Source organism: Aquarana catesbeiana, linkage group LG05 (genome assembly GCF_042186555.1).
Source record: "Aquarana catesbeiana isolate 2022-GZ linkage group LG05, ASM4218655v1, whole genome shotgun sequence".
NCBI classification, from domain to species: Eukaryota; Metazoa; Chordata; class Amphibia; order Anura; family Ranidae; genus Aquarana; species Aquarana catesbeiana.
The window spans coordinates 186,172,685-186,191,032 of record NC_133328.1 but is presented as its reverse complement, the minus strand read 5'-3'; the positions used below and the strand labels follow the sequence as shown (position 1 = coordinate 186,191,032).

The 18,348-nt window shown below is 41.7% G+C and overlaps 1 protein-coding gene across 6 annotated transcripts in view; it reads right to left on the bottom strand.

Moving 5' to 3' along the window:
- EZH2 (enhancer of zeste 2 polycomb repressive complex 2 subunit) overlaps positions 1–18,348 on the bottom strand; it is a 91,075-nt gene that overhangs the window by 41,441 nt on the left and 31,286 nt on the right. For all 6 annotated transcript variants that reach the window (XM_073630442.1, XM_073630438.1, XM_073630444.1 and 3 more), the window contains exons 2-3: positions 7,807–7,930; positions 2,995–3,123 (exon numbers count right to left, since the gene is read on the bottom strand). In XM_073630442.1, the coding sequence (XP_073486543.1) occupies positions 2,995–3,123; positions 7,807–7,923 (246 nt within the window). In that variant the 5' untranslated portion in view covers positions 7,924–7,930. The remainder of the gene's footprint in view (positions 1–2,994; positions 3,124–7,806; positions 7,931–18,348) is intronic.

The window sequence follows — 18,348 nt, the reverse complement described above, 5'->3', positions numbered from 1 at the left end:
CAACAGTGACATTACGAAGAACTGGATGTCCCTCCAAAATTGATGAAAAGACTAAAAGAAAACTGGTCAGGGAGACTTCCAAGAGGCCTACAGCAACATTAAAGGAGCTGCAGGAATATCTGGCAAGTACTGGCTGTGTGGTACATGTGACAACAATCTCCCGTATTTTTCATATATCTGGGCTATGGGGTAGAGTGGCAAGACAGAAAACTTTTCTTAAGAAAAATATCCAAGCCCGGCTAAAATTTAGCAAAAACACATCTAAAGTCTCCCAAAAGCGTGTGGGAAAATGTGTTAAAGTCTGATGAAACCAAGGTTGAACTTTTTGGCCATAATTCCAAAAGATATGTTTGGCACACGAACAACGCTACACATCACCAAAAGAACACCATACCCACCGTGAAGCATGTTGGTGGTAGCATCATGCTTTGGGGCGGTTTTCTTCAGCCAAAACAGGGGCCTTGGTCAAGGTAGAGTGAATTATGAACAGTTCCATATACCAGTCATCATTGGCACAAAACCTTCAGGCTTCTGTTAGTAAGCTGAACATGAAGAGGAACTTCATCTGTCAGCATGACAACGACCCAAAGCATACATCCAAATCAACAAAGGAATGGCTTCACCAGAAGAAGATTAAAGTTTTGGAATGGCCCAGCCAGAGCCCAGAGCTGAATCCGATTGAAGTTCTGTGGGGTGATCTGAAGAGGGCTGTGCACAGGAGATGCACATACATACAGTTCAACTTTTTAAAGAAAATTCTACCTCATTAAAAAAGAAAAAAAAAAAAAAGGAAGTAGGATAGCAGGTGGCATATCTTTTTATACTATATAGAAAAGAGCATAAGTAATTAATGACATGATCTTTGCTCACTAAAATATGTATGAATAGCATGTGTGTATGAGGACGTTCTCTTTATTACACGATCCTCAGCCATAAAAAACTATTTGCTTAGTGGATATTGCACCAGCCCCCTAACTATAGGCTCGGCAAGACTTTCCCTAAAAACGAATGTGAAACTGGGTAAAATTTTGCAGTAAGCGCAGTCAAACTGTCATTTAACATTGACTTTATCTACATCAAAGCTGTAGTCATCCCTGGCACTTACAGGGCATTGTCAGATTAAGGGCACAAACACATCTAACTTATAAAAATGCCCAACTGGTAATGCTACAATATGAATATGGAAGATTGCATAAACAGAACACTGAAGAATTGCTTTTTTTTTTTTTAAACGTTGTTGTGTCTGTTTTTACACACCGTCCCTGTTTTGAATAAAAGTGCTGCTGAAATCAGTTGTGCATTTTAAAGTAGTCTCGGTATAAAAACATATACAGGGAAGTCTAAGAAAATGTTTTGTTCTTATATACCTGTCCAACATCTATATCTAGGAATCTAGGATCCCCCCCCCCCCTTTTTTTTTTCAAAGAGTTATGCCGGTTTAAAAGTTTAGTCAGAAAAAAACATCAATCAGCAGAAGGGACATTTCTTATGCCGCGTACACACGGTCGGACTTTTCGTCTACAAAAGTCCAACGGACGCCGACGGACTAAAGCTGGCTGGTAATCCGATCGTGTGTGGGCTTCTCCGGACTTTCAGCAGACTTTTTCAGCCTCAAATCCGACGGACTTTAGATTTGAAACATGCTTCAAATCTTTACGTCGTAACTACGACGGACCCCGAAATCCGCTCGTCTGTGTGCTAGTCCGACGGACAAAAACCCATGCTAGGGCAGCTATTGGCTACTGGCTATGAACTTCCTTATTTTAGTCCGGTGTACGTCATCACGTACGAATCCGTCGGACTTTTGTGTGGTCGTGTGTAGGCAAGTTCGTTCGTTAGAAAGTCTACTGCAAGTCCGCCGAAAGTCCGCCGGAAGTCTGTCGGACAGGCTGTCGGACTTTTGTAGACGAAAAGTCCGACCGTGTGTACGCGGCATTACAGTCAGTGGGATGTGTCCTTTGAGCTGCTGTCTCCATTATCACAGAAATTCTTTTATGTTGAAGATTCTTAAAGTGATATTAAATCCTAAGTTTTTTTAAGCACTTTCAGCAAATGATTTAATCACTTACGAAGTATGCGGCTTCTATATATCTTTTAACTACTTGAAGACCAGGCTTTTTCTGGCATTTTTTGTTTTTTGCTAGAAAATTACTTATAACCCCCAAACATTATACATATTTTTTCTGCAGAGAGCCTAGGGAATAAAATGGCAATTGTTAAGCCACGATGACGTCACTCCTTCGCATGCGCCCTCGGTTCCGGTGCAGTGCTCTGAAGATCCCGCACAGTATGCCGAGGCTTCGGAGCACATGCGCCGTGACGTCACCGGCTGCATCCAATGTGAATATCTCCAAAACGTTGCCCGTGTAGGAGATATTTATCTTGCATAAAAATAAGCCTTATTATAGGCTTACCTTTAGCTAAAAATCACAAAGTGGACTTCAGTACCGCTTTAAAACTAAATTAAAAAAAAAAAAAAAAAAAATTCTGTAATTCTTCCCAATGAAGCATTTACATAATCTGTGCACCCCTCTTTACTGCAAAAGAAACAATGTTGACCATAGGAAGTGGCTTTGTGGCACACTGAGAAAAGGAGAAGCCAGGAGCGCTGGCAGGGGACCCTAGAAGAGAAGGATCGGGGCTGCTCTGGGCAAAACCTTTGCACAGAGCTGGTAAGTATAACATTCTTATTATTTAAAAAAATAAAAATAAATTAGCACTTGAATAAATGGACTATTCCCATACTGCAGAAAAGGGTGTTTTGCATCTATACTGTTGCAATTCTGATAACTGCATAGTACAACCCAGGAGTCTATTTGAACAGTAAATTATAAATTATTATAAATCATTCAACACCAACATTTTCCTTTAGTACAACCACCTTTATTGCTGCAAAGACTAAAACAAGAACAAAATGATTAAAAACATTAAAAAATACTATTGTGAGAAGTATCACAATAGGGGGCTAAGTAATATCAATGTGTAAACACAAACCTCTCTTGTTCCTCGAAGAGAGCTGACTGAGGTCATAATGTGCACAGGCTGAATTCTTCTTTGCTTCCATTCCTGGTTTAAAATTTCAGTTCGCTCCAGAATTTTTTGCCGATTTGAATTAAACATACTCTGTAAAACAGAATGGTTGAAAATGAATAAGCAGCACCAGACAAATAGCAATAACATCTTATTTTTATAAGCCTTACAGATGTTTCAGAACAACTCTTATTTTAGAAAAAAATGCATAAAGCTAAGATGATGGGCAAGTGTAGTACTAAACCACCAGTTTGTTAGAAATCTGAAAGAAATTCTGAATGGTTGCTAAGAGTTTAGACTCTTTCCTTATTAAATAAGACATGCACATTTCATACACCTACAAAAAAATAAAAAAACAGAACCCATCAACTTTTCTAAAACTTTTAAATAGACCTACTGGGTGACATCAGGAAAAAAGAATTTAAGCAAACAACTGCAGATTCCTACTTTTTCTATTCTAAAGAAAATTATGCAAGCCTTGCTAGAACTACTAACCAGAAGAGTCTCCCTTCAATAATCGCCCAAACATCAGTGTATTGACAGTAATAGGCTACAGCACCACCATCCCTTAACTTATGTAAGAGGTTTACAAAACATCAAATTATTTTACAGGTTCTGGTAAGCCTGTAACGTAAGCAGGTAATGAAATATTTTTTTATTATTTCAAAAAAGACACACTAGTACAGATTGCATCGATGACACTGGTATCACAGAACACCCAAAATGCTCTGCGACAGTGGCGGTGCGTCCATAAGGGCGCCACCTCCTCTCTCCAGCCACCCCCTCTATCAGCAATAGATTCATGCAATGCATGAATCTATCCATGGCCACCACTGCAACCTCCTATTCAGGCGCCTGAATTACAGCGCCGGGGGGTGTTTTTTAAGCACCTGATTAGAGCCATAGGTTCTAATAGGCGTCAAAAACGTTAAACAGCGAGCGCCATTCCTGGCGCTCACAGTTCACCCAGCTGTGTTAGGAAAGCGAATATTCATTTGCTTTTCTAACACTGAACCGCCTCTCCGGAAATCAGATGCTCGGGTCCGTTACCATCACCTTTGGCTGAAACGACAGGCGCTGTGATTGGATGGGAGAAAACATCAAGAACATTAAGGACACCGCCTGCCCCACCGAGACAGGGTAAGTGCCAGGCAGACGGCAGGGGGGGCAGTGGCTGAGTTCGATGGGCACAGTGGCTGCGTTCGATGGGCACAGTGAGGCTGAAATTAATGGATTTATTTTTAGAAATTTTTTGTTTACGACCCCCCAAGAATTTTGAGCACCAGCCGCCACTGCTCTGCAATACTAGTGCTCTTCCCAAAAAACTCTATCCAAAATGAAAAAGTTGTGCCTTTTGATTTACTTAAAGCATTATAGCAATCACAAACTCAAATGTCCCTGTTCCTTAAAACCTGGGCTCCAACAGCCAAGCTGGTAACGTCAGCAACCAAGATGCAGGATGGCAAACTGGCCATTGGGACAGAAGATTCTGAATATCTGCCAGTGCCCAAGAAGCATCTGTAATAATTCTACCAGTTCAGCATACCACATTCACCTGGGCCAGGTCAGGAGCAATAAAGGATCTTAGGTTTAAGGGGAGGAAATGCACAGATCAAGGTGTGTTAATCTCATAGAGCCACCAGAGTATCCACTGCTTCTACCAAGGGAATCATGTACCTGGATGCAAACCTTTTCAGCGTCCCCCCATCTGCAACACAGGTCCTGGAACACCTCTAAGTGTAAGGATCACTCACTCAAAATAAAGGCGCTGCTGGCTAAATGGCTGAAGAAATTTGCTTACCAACCGGTCTGGAATGTACATAGCTGACAAGGCTGGAACATGAATTTCGCCCTGGGACAGGGTCCAGTTTACCCCTTTGGCCACAGTGACACTTCTGGTTCCTCCCTAATGGTCAATATATGCCACCTCCGTGATGTTGTGCAACTGATATCATTTTGATGATCCTCCAACAGGTTGGTGCAATGCTCAAGGGAAGCCAATTAACCCAAGCTTCGGGATGCTTATCAGGAAACCAGGTAGCTCCGATTACTAATCCTCTTGCACTGACAAGGTGCCCAGGACACATCCTCAGCCCGTCAGGTTGGCCTCTAGTGCTAAAATTTTCCAAAAGATAGGAATAAAGAAATTCCGTGAGTCAAAAGCCAGATTCTGAGCCACCAAAAGCCAGGAATAGCGAGGTCCTTGGTGTCAATCTATTTGAGCTGTCCAGAGAGACAGGACTTTCTTGTCCCACAATGACAGAATGTTGATATGCAAATGTCTGGAATGAAATTGGGTGAACTGTCTCAAATGAGACCATCATCCAAGACTCTTGTGTAGAACCAGAGCGTTAGACAATGAAGAGTTTGAACCTGAAACCTTTCACTGGAAGGAAAGCTCTGGCCTGAGACCTGTCCCAGACTAGAACCAGATACTCCAAGCAAAGAGGTGTCCAGGGGAAGCTGTGAGGACAAGGATTGTAAGGTCATTCTCTATTTAGGTCCACAGTTTGGTGGAGCTGATGTGAAACCAGTCCAAAAGTCTAGTAAGGCTCCATGAAGACCCATTACACTTTTGGAACCCCATTAGGGACATCTGTATTTTGTAAAAGCAAAGGTTACAAACATATTGCTATATACAGTGCCTTGAAAAAGTATTTACACCCCTTGACGTTTTCCACATTTTGTCATGTTGCAACCAAAAACGGAAATATATTTTATTGGGATTTTATGTGATAGACCAACACAAAGTGGCACAGAATTGTGAAGTTACAAATAAATATCTGAAAAGGGTGGCGTGCATTTGTATTCAGCCCCCTTTGCTCTGATACCCCTAACTAAAATCTAGTGGAACCAATTGCCTTTAGAAGTCACTTAATTAGTAAACAGAGTCCACCTGTATGTAATTTGTTCTCAGTATGAATACAGCGTTTCTGTGAAGCCTTCAGAGGTTTGTTAGAGAACCTTTGAACGAACAGCATCCTGAAGGCTAAGGAACACACTAGACAGGTTAGGGATACAGTTGTGAAGAAGTTTAGAGCAGGGTTATAAAAAACCATATCCCAAGCTTTGAACATCTCACAGAGCACTGTTCAATCCATCACCAAAAAAATGGAAAGAGTATGGTACAACTGCAAACCTACCAAGACATGGCTGTCCACCTAAACTGACAAGCCAGGCTAGGAGAGCATTAATCAGAGAATCTGCCAAGATGCCTATGGTAACTCTGGAGGAGCTGCAAAGATCCACAGCTCAGGTGGGAGAATCTATCCACAGGACAACTATTCGTCCTACACTCCACAAATCTGGCCTTTATGGAAGAGTGGCAAGAAGAAAGCAACTGTTGAAAGAAAGCCATAGGAAGTCCTGTGTCCAGTTTCCGAGAAGCAATGTGGGTGACACAGCAAACATGTGGAAGAAGGTGCTCTGGTCAAATGAGACCAAAATTTAACTTTTTTGGCCAAAAAGCAAAATGCTATGTGTGGCAGAAAACTTATGCCGCGTACACACGAGTGGAATGTCCGACAGAAAAAGTCTGATGGAAGCTTTTCATCGTCTATTCCAATCGTGTGTATGCCTCATCAGACTTTTTTTTTTAATTCTGACGGACCTAGAAATGGAACATGTTCTAAATATTTCCGACGGAACCAATTCCTATTAGAAAATATGCTCGTCCATATGCTGTTCCGACGGACCAAAAACGACGCATGCTCTAAAGCAAGTACGAGACGGAAGCTATTGGCTACTGCACTTCCTTTTTCTAGCCCCGTCGTACATGTTGTACGTCATCGCGTTCTGGACGGTCTTGCTTTGGTGCGACCGTGTGTAGGCAAGACCGCTTGAGCGGAATTCCGTCGGAGAAACCTTCGGAGTTTATTCCGAAGGCAAAACCGGTCATGTGTAGAGGGCATAGCACTGTACCTAACCCTGAACACACCATTCCACCATTCACCATGTTGTGGGGATGCTTTTCTTCAGCAGGGACAGGGAAGCTGGTCAGAGTTGATGGGAAGATGGATGGAGCCAAATACAGGGCAATCTTAGAAGAAAACCTGTTAGAGTCTGCAAAAGATTTGAGACTGGGGCAGAGGGTCACCTTGTAGCAGGACAACGACCGTAAACATACAGCCAGCTACAATGGAATGGTTTAAAATCAAAGCATATTCATGTGTTAGAATGGCTCAGTCAAAGTCCAGACCTAAATCCAAATGAGAATTTGTAACAAGACATGAAAATAGCTGTTCACAGACGCTCTCCATCCAATCTGACAGAGCTTGAGTGATTTTGCAAAAAAGAATGGGCAAAAATGTCACTCTCTAGATGTGCAAAGCTGGTAGAGACATACCCCAAAAAAAACAAAAAAAAAACATTTATCATTTTCCTTCCACTTCAAAATGATGTGCCACTTTGTGTTGGTCTATCACATAAAATTCCAATAAAATACATTTATTTTTTTGGTTGTAACATGACAAAATGTGGAAAATTTCAAGGAGGTATGAATACTTCTTCAAGGCACTGTAAAAAAAAAATAATAATATTGGTGTGAATTTAATGCACAGTCGAAGTCAGGTAGAAAATGAACCCACTGGAACTATAAACCAGCTCAAATTCTTATCTAATCACAGTTGCGGTTCACATTTAGTTTAAATGCATTCGTAGGAGCTTAGAAAAACTACCTCTGACGTGGGTTACAATAACAAGGTCAATAAACACTATGTCGTAATGTAATTTTATACATCTCCCAGCACTGGATCTATTCCACTTTTATGTATGTACCTTTACTTCATCCGCTCGTCTAAACCGCTTGAGCTGCCGCAAGCGCATGTACTCTGACTTCACCCGCTTCCTCCAGCATACTGGTCCCTTCTCAGATTTCTTACCCGTCTGGCCCATGATTATCCTACAGAGATAAAAAAAAAAAAACACACAATATATTTAGGACATCAGATTTCCAAAGTTATACAACAACATTAGTAGCAATATCAGATGCCCATATGATTTAGCACATCTGAAAGCCACATGTAGATGGCTGGGTTCTCAAAACATATATTTTTCCATTTTGCTGGATTGCCAATAGATTGTAATGCAGACCTAATCATTAGGGAAGTACACCTACAGCCTTGTTTAACAGAGATTGTGTTCTCAATTCCAAATTATAAATGAAACTTTGTACAGCACCCAATCCAAATTCACATTGCAGAAGTCACAAACCAATGGCTTATGGATTAGTAGCAATTTAGCATATGCCATTTTGCTGACTGACCCATTCATTTGTTCTACCTTTAGGGTCTCTTCCCATTACTGTTTCGGTAATACACTAAACGGGTGTTGGTGCACTTGCACTGTGTTGCAATTCATTTTGATGTGCCCCCCCCCCCCCCCCCACGCAGGGGAACGCACTATTGTGCGCAGTGATCTGCTGCATTAAGAAAATACTACAGGTACATTTTCGATCCTCCCTGGTGCTATGGTAACTCAAATGAATTGGTTACCTTAAAAGTACAAATAAGGCCCCTTTCACACTACTGCAACTTCAAAGTCGTGCGATTTTGCCGCGATTTCAGGGAATACCTGAGTAACTGGCATCAAAGTCAGACCAAAGTAGTGCAGGGACTACTTTGAAGACGGAACGACTTGAAGTCGTACTAATATGAATGGTTGTCATTGGAAATCATGGGAAACGACTTGTCAAGCTACTTTGCAGTCCCAAATCGTGGGACAAGTTGTACAAGTGTGAAAGGGACAACTTTTTTTTTTCTCTAGTTTTTGACAGAGTAGAGATAGATTACACCATTTTATTGCTGTCTGTGCCCAGTTAGGGAGATTCACTCTCTCTATTTGTCCTGTTTATCATTACCAATAAAAGTAAAAAGAAAAACCCACATTTTGGGTTGTTCCCAGAAAAGTAATAGAGGGGAAATCTTCCAAAGAGGACACTAGTTCTCGTGACCTGGGCGTCCCCAAGGGATTCCCTCTTACTCCCTGTTTTGGCTAAGGGACAGAAGTGAAGGAAAACCTCCCCAATGGGACACAGATGGCAACAAATAAACTTACAGAGGTTATAACCCTTCCCTACTGTATCCAAAAATGGGAAAAAAAGTTCTGTCTAAAGTTCTACTTTTCTAATGGAACAACAATAACACAAGCCTCAAGATGCTGTGGTTACCAACCATATCTTTCCTGTATATAATCCTAACTTTAAAAAAGAATGTATAACAATGTATTTATTTTCAAGATAAATCTATAGAAAAGATTGTTCATCTTCAAATCTTGTTCATTTTGATTTATAACTTTTGAACCATGTGAATCCTGATGTGCACTTTAATTCGCAGTTATATTGTAAGGATCACTTGCTTTACTATCTATCTATCCATCCATCCATCCATCCATATATATAGATATATATATATATATGCCATGCTATTACCTACTGTGTTCTCACATTTGTTAATTTTCTCATCTTTTTGATATCTTTATTTCATTATCAGACAAAAAAACAGCTTGTTTCTAATCAGACCCTGAAGAAGGAATTTATTACTCATACCTGTATTCCGAAACATGTTGGGACTTCTATGTACACACACTCCATTTGACCTCCTACCATGAGATCAACTGTGTGTTTTGGCATTTAGCTGTTATGCAACTATACAGTCTGACTAATTTTTTTTTAGGTTTACATACCCTATGTACCTACTTTACTACTGTTTTGTATTCAATACATTTTATATATTTTTATATGCTCGTTACTCCCTTTTCTGGTTACCATCCTTTGCCCATAAAATCCCCCGGGGCACCCCCTTTTGCAATTTTCTCTCTTATACTGGGATGTGGCGAAGGTTTCCAGCATTATACCTATAGGTGGTTTTCTTTTATCTATACCTTTTCTATACAGTAAAAGAGCAGTTTTGTTAAGCAAATTTCATGAGTTACATATATTTTGAAGCACAGAATGAGATCTGAAAAAGAACATTGATCAAAATTAGAGAACACTTTCAGATACCTCCAAGTAATTGGTGTTAATCTGGTACCTTGTGCTAATTTCTTTTAATTATCTGACAAACCCGATTTAACTTTCCAGTTTTCACTGACTTTGCAAGATGGTGAGCCATTCTAGTGACTGAAACCCTCCGGCAGCAGGTTCTCCAGATGAAGGCCAAAGGGATGACCCTTTCAGCCATAGCAAGAGAAGTTTGTCGTTCCAAATCTATGATTTCTAGAATATTGCATCTTTACAAACATTACAAACTCATTCAAGTCCCCCAAGAAGGCTGGTCGTCCACAAAAGACAAATGCAAGAGAGGACAGGATAATGCAGAGAGCCTCAATGGGCAATCGGTTCAACACTGCAGCCGTTATTGCTCGCCAGTTCAGTGCTGAACAGAGTAAGAATCTGTCTTGTCATACAATGTCTTGCCATTTACGAGAATTTGGACTGAAAGCCCACTCTGCAGTGACCAAACCTCTGAATATGGGAATTCTTCCCATTGAGTCATTGTATTTGGACAGTAGGGAGTATTTCCCGCCGTCAAAATACACTGATCAGTGCTGCTGGGCTATAGCCCACTGATCGGGAAAAACCTGACCGACTTTTGTACAACCAGACTGCCCATATATGTATCAAAATTCGGCTGGTCCCTGTTAAATCAACCAAATTTCGCACACCTGATAATAGGCCTAATGAGAAGTAGCCTTAAGTTACTAGTTTTTAGCATTATAGGAATCACAGACTCGGAAATGTCCGTTTCTCAAAACCTGGGCTTCAAAACCCCACAACTATGAAACAGGATGGAAATTGGTCCTTAAAGGGGTTGTAAAGGTATTTTTTTTTTTTTTTTTAAAATAACAAACATGTTATACTTACCTTCACTGTGCAGCTCGTTCTGCACAGAGTGGCCCCGAACCTGGTCTTCTGGGGTCCCTCGGCGGCTGTTTCAGCTCCTCCCCGCAAGCATTAACCACCTTAATGCGAGCTCCCTCGCATGGTGGTGAGTGCTTGCGGGCGCGCTCCCGTGATACAGCCGGCAGCTATAGCCGCTCGCTGTATCACTCGGCCCCGCCCCCCGGCGCGTCGCGTCATCGGATGTGATTGACAGCAGCGCGAGCCAATGGCTGCGCTGCTTTCAATCCATCCACTGCAGCCAATCAGCGACCAGGCTGAGCTGCAATGAAGATGACGAGAACGAGCAGCGAAGATTCGAGGCGTCAGGTAAGTAAAACGGGGGGGCTGGGGGCGACGGTATTGTCAAAAGTTTTTTCACCTTAATGCATAGAATGCATTAAGGTGAAAACATTTTTACCTTTACAACCCCTTTAAAACCAAAAATCCTGAAAAACTGAAAGAGCCCATGGAGCATGCATTGGCATAAATAACCCTGTCTGTAATGTCCTGGCAGATGTTCATTATCAATTGTAACTAGATTTAAACAGTCTGTCCTAACAAAGGGTTAGGGTTTAGGGGCTGGGCTTTTTGCGTTGTAGGTTAATTAGGACCGATCTGGAACAGACTAAGGCCGGCAACAGACGGTTCGAATCTCAGCCAGACCAACAGGAACAGGTCGAGATTCGAACCATGTATGGGCAGGCTGATTGTATCCAAGCTGATCGATCAATCAACTTGGGTAAAACCAGCCTGTCAGATTTTTCATGAGATTACTGCCAGCGGCTTCCCCTGGGAGGACACAATAGCTCACCGGAAGGGATACCCCCCATCAACACTGACCCATGGTTGCAGGAAGCAAAATCACAATGTCTATGGCCAGCTTAATATTGTTCAAAAAACTTGCAGTCAGCCATGTCACCTCCAACTAAAAAATATCTAAAAGTTATATATTTAAAAAGAGAAAAAAAAAAGCATGCCGTGTGAATAAAAACACAAACATATAGTGGGGTTTTCTTAAATGTGACTGCAAAAATGGAAAATGCGCTTTAAGACTTCCTGTGTACCCTAATGGACGAGAATTTGTTTAATGGACCATACATTTCCTGCACTGAGAACATTCAGTTAGCATGAGGGTTGAAGAATTAATGCAAAGAGGGCCATCGGGAGAGATGTCCCCTTTTGTGCCGGTAGCACTGCATCAAAAGCTACCTGCTCCAGGCCCTCAGCACCTGAAGACAACACATCGTAGTTTACGGTGAACAACACTTCCAAGATAAGATACCAAGTAAATAGGTGTTTATCCAGAAAAAAAGGGTTTTCCAAGTAGCTTTTTTTTCCTTTTTTCTTCTTATTTTATATTATGAAACAATGTACAGAGAAGAGTCAAGGCACTTATGTGCATATGACCTTCAGCAAAAACACTTCTCAATACACATTTTTTTTTACACAGAATATGCGACAGTTAAAAATGATGTTCAGACAATGGACAATGAGTATTTTTTATCATGTTACCAGGAAAATTTGCTGTTGTCAAGCAACAGTAAAGTGCACAGATTTCACAGCCATTTCATAATTAAATGTTATCCATCATTTAAAAAAAAAAAAAAAAAAAAACAAAAACAGATGAGGGTTTCATACATTTCTTTCATGGATACCTTTGCAAATATAGCACAAATGACACACCTGCTTTTCAACCTGCTCAACCAAATCATGTGCTGGTAACTAGCAAAGCCACGGGTTTGTACCCTTTTCAAAATATAAGTATGATGGCCTATCCTAACATCGAGGACAATATACTGCTACCAAAATGATGCCATTTATCAAAGTTCCCAGGCTGAGGACGTGTGATATACTGTTAGTGCCTCTATCAACATGCTTTTTTTGAGTGGAGTTTCCTCTACTCTACTTCCAGTGGGCAATAAAACCCAGCAGACCCAATGCAAGTCCCATCTTACACTGTGGTAGAGACTCAGGGGGATCTAAATACAGTGACCTCACCATACTTCAGTCCATTGACACTTTTTTCCATCCTTTGACTGAAGATCTGTACTTTTGTAAGGACCAACAGCTGCAAAATAAGTCTGCAGGAGTCAGAGCTGATCATGGTTGCAATGCTTTCCAGGCTCCAATGTGAAAAAAAATAATAAAATTTACTTTTTTAAATTGAAATTGGTGCATTTATTTATTTTTGAAAAGGTTGGACTTAGCCTTTGGGTTTTACAATGAGAATAGGTGTTGGGGAGGGTTTACATCTGCGGCTTGAAAGATTACAGGTGCCGAAAGCCCCCACTCAAATGTGCTGCAACAGGCTTCAGGTAGAGAAAAGCTATGTACAGCTTCAACGCAATATGGTTCTGTCTCTTCCATACAAAATGGCACAGTCCAATCAACATTATTACTTTCAGAATTTTAAGCTCCAATTAAAAGGCCATGAATTACGAGAAAAAAGGATCATGCAAAGCTTCTAACCTTTTGCACATCTTATTTGATTCACAGAAAAAAAATGTAAATAGGTCTTCTGTTTCCCACTCAAGTAGCGTGTGTCCTGGTTATTTTTGGAACTATGTTCCCTGGCATTACTATAATTTTAGGTTCTCAGTGTCCTATTTTAAAAGCATTACCTTAAACCAAGATTATAAAATGCTTTCAGATAAACATTTACCTTTAAAGTGAACCGGAACTCAAAAAAAAATAATAAAGATCTGTGCTCTCTTAGGGAGAACACCTACTGTGCTGCTCACCGTTTCCTTGCTGGAGAGGAAGCTGTACCTTAGGGACCTGCAGTACAAAATCTCCCTGCTTCATTCATGCTTTCTCTACCTCCGCTACTGCTTTCTGAATATTCCCTATCAATCAGAGAAGATCACCTGTCATTAAGGGGCACTTATATTTGGGAAGCACAAGCCTGCCTCAATCAAGCTGGCCACCTCCACACAGAGATGCAGAACACGGCATGGCAAGTCAGTATGGCATAAAAGATCAAGTGCTGGGAGCCTATAGGCAATAATGGGGACTAGTTATTTACCTTCAGCATCTTTAGAGCACAGCTTTCACAGTTTATATATTTTAAAAAGCACACATTAAAGTGTTTGTTAAACTAAAAAAAATAAAAAATAAAGATCCTGTTCCTTTAAAGCATGTTATACAGCACAGAGCTTGTGCTGTGTCATTTAGCCCCCTGTAACACCTGAAATACCTGGCTGATCCTGACAGTTTCTGCCCTCCCCAGACCTGACCACGGTGTATCATGGCTGCTGAGCCCTGGAACCATGGTCAGTTTACATACCTCCATCATCCGCTCTCTCCTGTGTCCTCCTCTGTCCTCTCCCCTCTCTGCCTGTCAGCTCCGTGTCCGTGCCCGCTCCCTCCGCTCAACTTACTGATACATTTTTACACTATCCTCTCTGTTTATTTATGTAAAGTGCCCCTGTGTCTGTGCCTTATAAAAAAAATGCGGCCCGCTGCCTATCTCCTCCTCCCATCCTGACATCAGCGGGGGATCCTCTGCCCCGTCCGCTACAGCTTTCAGGCCGAGAGAGGTGGTGAGTGATGTAAGCACTGATTGGCTCTCTGTAAACAGGTATATACTGCATTATTTTTTATAAGGCACAGCCACAGGGGCACTTTACATAAATAAACAGAGAGGCTAGTGTAATTTCCATTGGTGGGTTAACAACCACTTTAAGTCATAGAAATTGATATATATAGTCAGACAGTATTCCATCAACCTCCTTTATCTTATCTCCACTATCTTACTACAGTGATTGTGTAGGGCAGGGGTCTCCAAACTTCCTAAACAAAGGGCCAATTTACTGCTTTTCAGACTTTAGGTTGACCGAACTGTGGCCAGCGAGAATAGAAAATACCCCAGCATCAATGGGATTCTACAATGTCTGAAGCTTGGTGGTCAGTGGAATATAAGAAAAAGGTGGTCAGTAAGAGGAATAATGCCCCATCATTGATAATAGTGGCAAGAACAGGACACCATCATTGGGGTCAGTGGAAGGAATAGTGCCCCATCATTGGTGTCAATAGAAGGAATAGTGCCTCAAGGGCTGGAAAAAAAGGCAAGCAGAGGGCCAAATTTGGTCCTTGGGCCGCAGTTTGGGGACCACTGGTGTAGGGTGTCAAAATATGAATGCTTGGTTTAATAGGTACCGGTGTTTGACCTCATTGTCCTATAACCAACCGGACCTAGTAAGGAACAGTCCCCAATCCGGAGATTGTAGAGATATTAGTGCACTTGAAACTGCACAGTTTAAGTACGATCTGTGATCTTTTTTTCAAATTTCCACCAACGGTTACATTTTCAGGACAAGTTTTCTGGGCGTTCCATTCTTCTCAGTCAAAGCAAGACCGATACACAAAGGTTTAGCAAAACGTTAAGAAAGGAGTCTGCAATGACAACAATCTGGGGGAATCCTAGAGATTGTTGTCTTTGCAGTTTTTTTTCTAAAATCTTGCTAAACCTTTGTGTATCAGTACTGCTTAGAACAGTACTGTAAGCTCGTCTTGAAAATGTAACCAAGTGCAAAATTTTAAAAAATAAGATCGTTGACTGCAGTCTTGTGATGAACAGCATGGCTGTTGCTCAACTATTCAAGCTTAAGGCACTGGAAGGCTGGGAGAAGCATTTAAACAAAAAGAAAAGGGGTATTTTAAGTTAATTCCAAGTGAAAATATCTATTTACTTTTCAAATTACACCATCACTACACAGCTAATTTCAGCCTAGGTTCACACTAGTGTGGTGCAGGGAAACGCATGTGATTTGGGCATGAATCGCACTGCATTCCTGTTCAAATCAAATGCAATTTTTTGCAGCGTGATTAAAGCATATTCATTTTGTATGGCTCAAATCGCACTGCACCAGCAAAAAAAAAAAAAAAAAAAAAGGTACATGCGCCATTATTTTGCTGCACTGGAATTGGATCCAGTACTGTGTTTTGCAAACCGTTTTTGGGTTGTCGTTCTCTTAACATTGACACCTGCAGCGGTTCACATGAATGGAGTGCAATTGTGATGTGGTGCTGGAAACGCACAGGATTCACTTCGTTTGCGGCATCACATAGATGTGAGCAGACTAAATAAAGCATTTATCATATCAAAGCTCAATATATCCACATTTCCCAGAAACCGAGAAAAACACCCAAATGGTTTAGAGCACAATTCAACAACAAGAAAATCCAAACTAATACAGCTACTAAGGGGTAAGAACTTTTAGTTGCATGTATTATAAAAGACTCCCATGAGCTTTTCAGATAAAATCAAGGTAACGCTCACGAAAACCACGTAGTTTCTCCTTTCCCACACGATCAGCCTTGAAATTCCACGATAATATGTTCGTGCGAGTTTTATTCTTCAATGTCCTTTAAAAGATATGTGATGCCTACACATTTTTGTAGTAGAAAAACCTATATCTTTTTATTAATATTAATTATTAATACTGTATTATGTTAATTGGTATGCGTTTTACTCCACATGCACACTGGTCTCTTTTGCATCCATTTGCAATGTCTGATGATGACCCAAAAAAAAAGTTAATAGTTATTCAACTAGCATAGCAGGACTAAATGCTTAAAGTGGTTCTAAAGCCTCAAGGTTTTTTACCTTTATGCATTAAAAGACCGTCTCTGCTGCAGGATCCCCCCCCCTTACTTGCCTGAACCCGATCCGACCCAGGGATGTGCACGAGACCAGCGACTCTCGCCACTGTCTCCCTCCTCATTGGGCAGATTGATAGCAATGGCTCCCGCTTTCCATTGGGGAACTTGAAGAGGAGGGGCCGGCGGGGGGACCCCAGAAAAGGAGGATCAGGGCTGCTCTGTGCAAAACCATTGCACAGAGCAGGTAAGTACCGTATATACTCGAGTATAAGTCGAGATTTTCAGCCCTTTGTTTTGGGCTGAAAGTGCCCCCCTCGACTTATACTCGAGTCACCGCCATCTGTCTGCATGATCAGCGTGTCATGCAGACAGACGGCGGACAGCGTGTGATATTACCATTCGGCGGCCATTCACTGTTCAAAAGCTGTTCCTCTTCAGTGATAGGCAGAACACTCCATTTCCCAGCAGTCAGTGTACAGCCTATCACGGACATTCTCTCATCTTCGTCCGTGGTATGAGGATGAGAGAATGTCCGTGATAGGCTGACCGCTGGGAAATGGAGTGTTCTGCCTATCATGGACAAGGAAGAGGCGCGGCTTTTGAACAGTAGAATGGCCGCCGAATGGTAATATCACATGCTGATCGGTGCAGAGCGGCACACGGAGGATGCAGATCGCCACAGGGACACATGCACACATACACAGGGACAAATGCACAGGACACAAGTAGGTGACACATACACAGGGACACGTGCACAGGACACAAGTAGGTGACACATACACAGGGACACAAGTAGGTGACACATACACAGGGACACAAGTAGGTGACACATACACAGGGACACAAGTAGGTGACACATACACAGGGACACAAGTAGGTGACACATGCACAGGACACAGGTAGGTGACACATGCACACATACACAGGGACACATGCACAGGACACAGGGAGGTGACACATGCACACATACACATGGATACATGCACAGGACACAAGTAGGTGACACATACACAGGGACACATGCACAGGACACAAGTAGGTGACACATGTACACATACACAGGGACACATGCACACATACACAGGGACACATGCACAGGACACAGGGACACATGCACAGGACACAGGGAGGTGACACATGCACACATACACATGCACAGGACACAAGTAGGTGACACATACACACATACACAGGGACACATGCACAGGACACAAGTAGGTGACACATGCACACATACACAGGGACACATGCACAGGACACAAGTAGGTGACACATACACACATGCACAGGACACAAGTAGGTGACACACGCACACATACACAGGGACACATGCACAGTTAGGTGACACATACACAGGGACACATGCACCGGACAAAGGGAGGTATACAGCTGCAGATGGGCGTTGTTGACCCTCTTTTTCCACTTACAGTAGCTGCTACATTTCTCACCCTTGTCTTATACTCAGGTCAATAAGTTTTTCCCAGTTTTTTGTGGTAAATTAGGGCCTCGACTTATACTCGAATCGACCTATACTCGGGTATATACGGTATACCATTTTGTTTACATTTTTAATTAAAAAAATAACGAAGGTTTAATGTTACTTTAAGTTCACCTTATCACGTACATACTAGGGCTGGTGGCCCAACAGAAGGCAAATACACAGGTGACTTTTACATAAAGGGTCAATATTTACATGTAACTGATGCCTACATCTGAGTCTGATCATTTTAACATGCAGTTTTTACTGAAGGTAGCTTCTGCTTATTTTTTATATGCTCGGTTTCAATTGTCCAGGTTTGTAATAGTTTTATTTCAGGACTAGGAAATGTGACCAC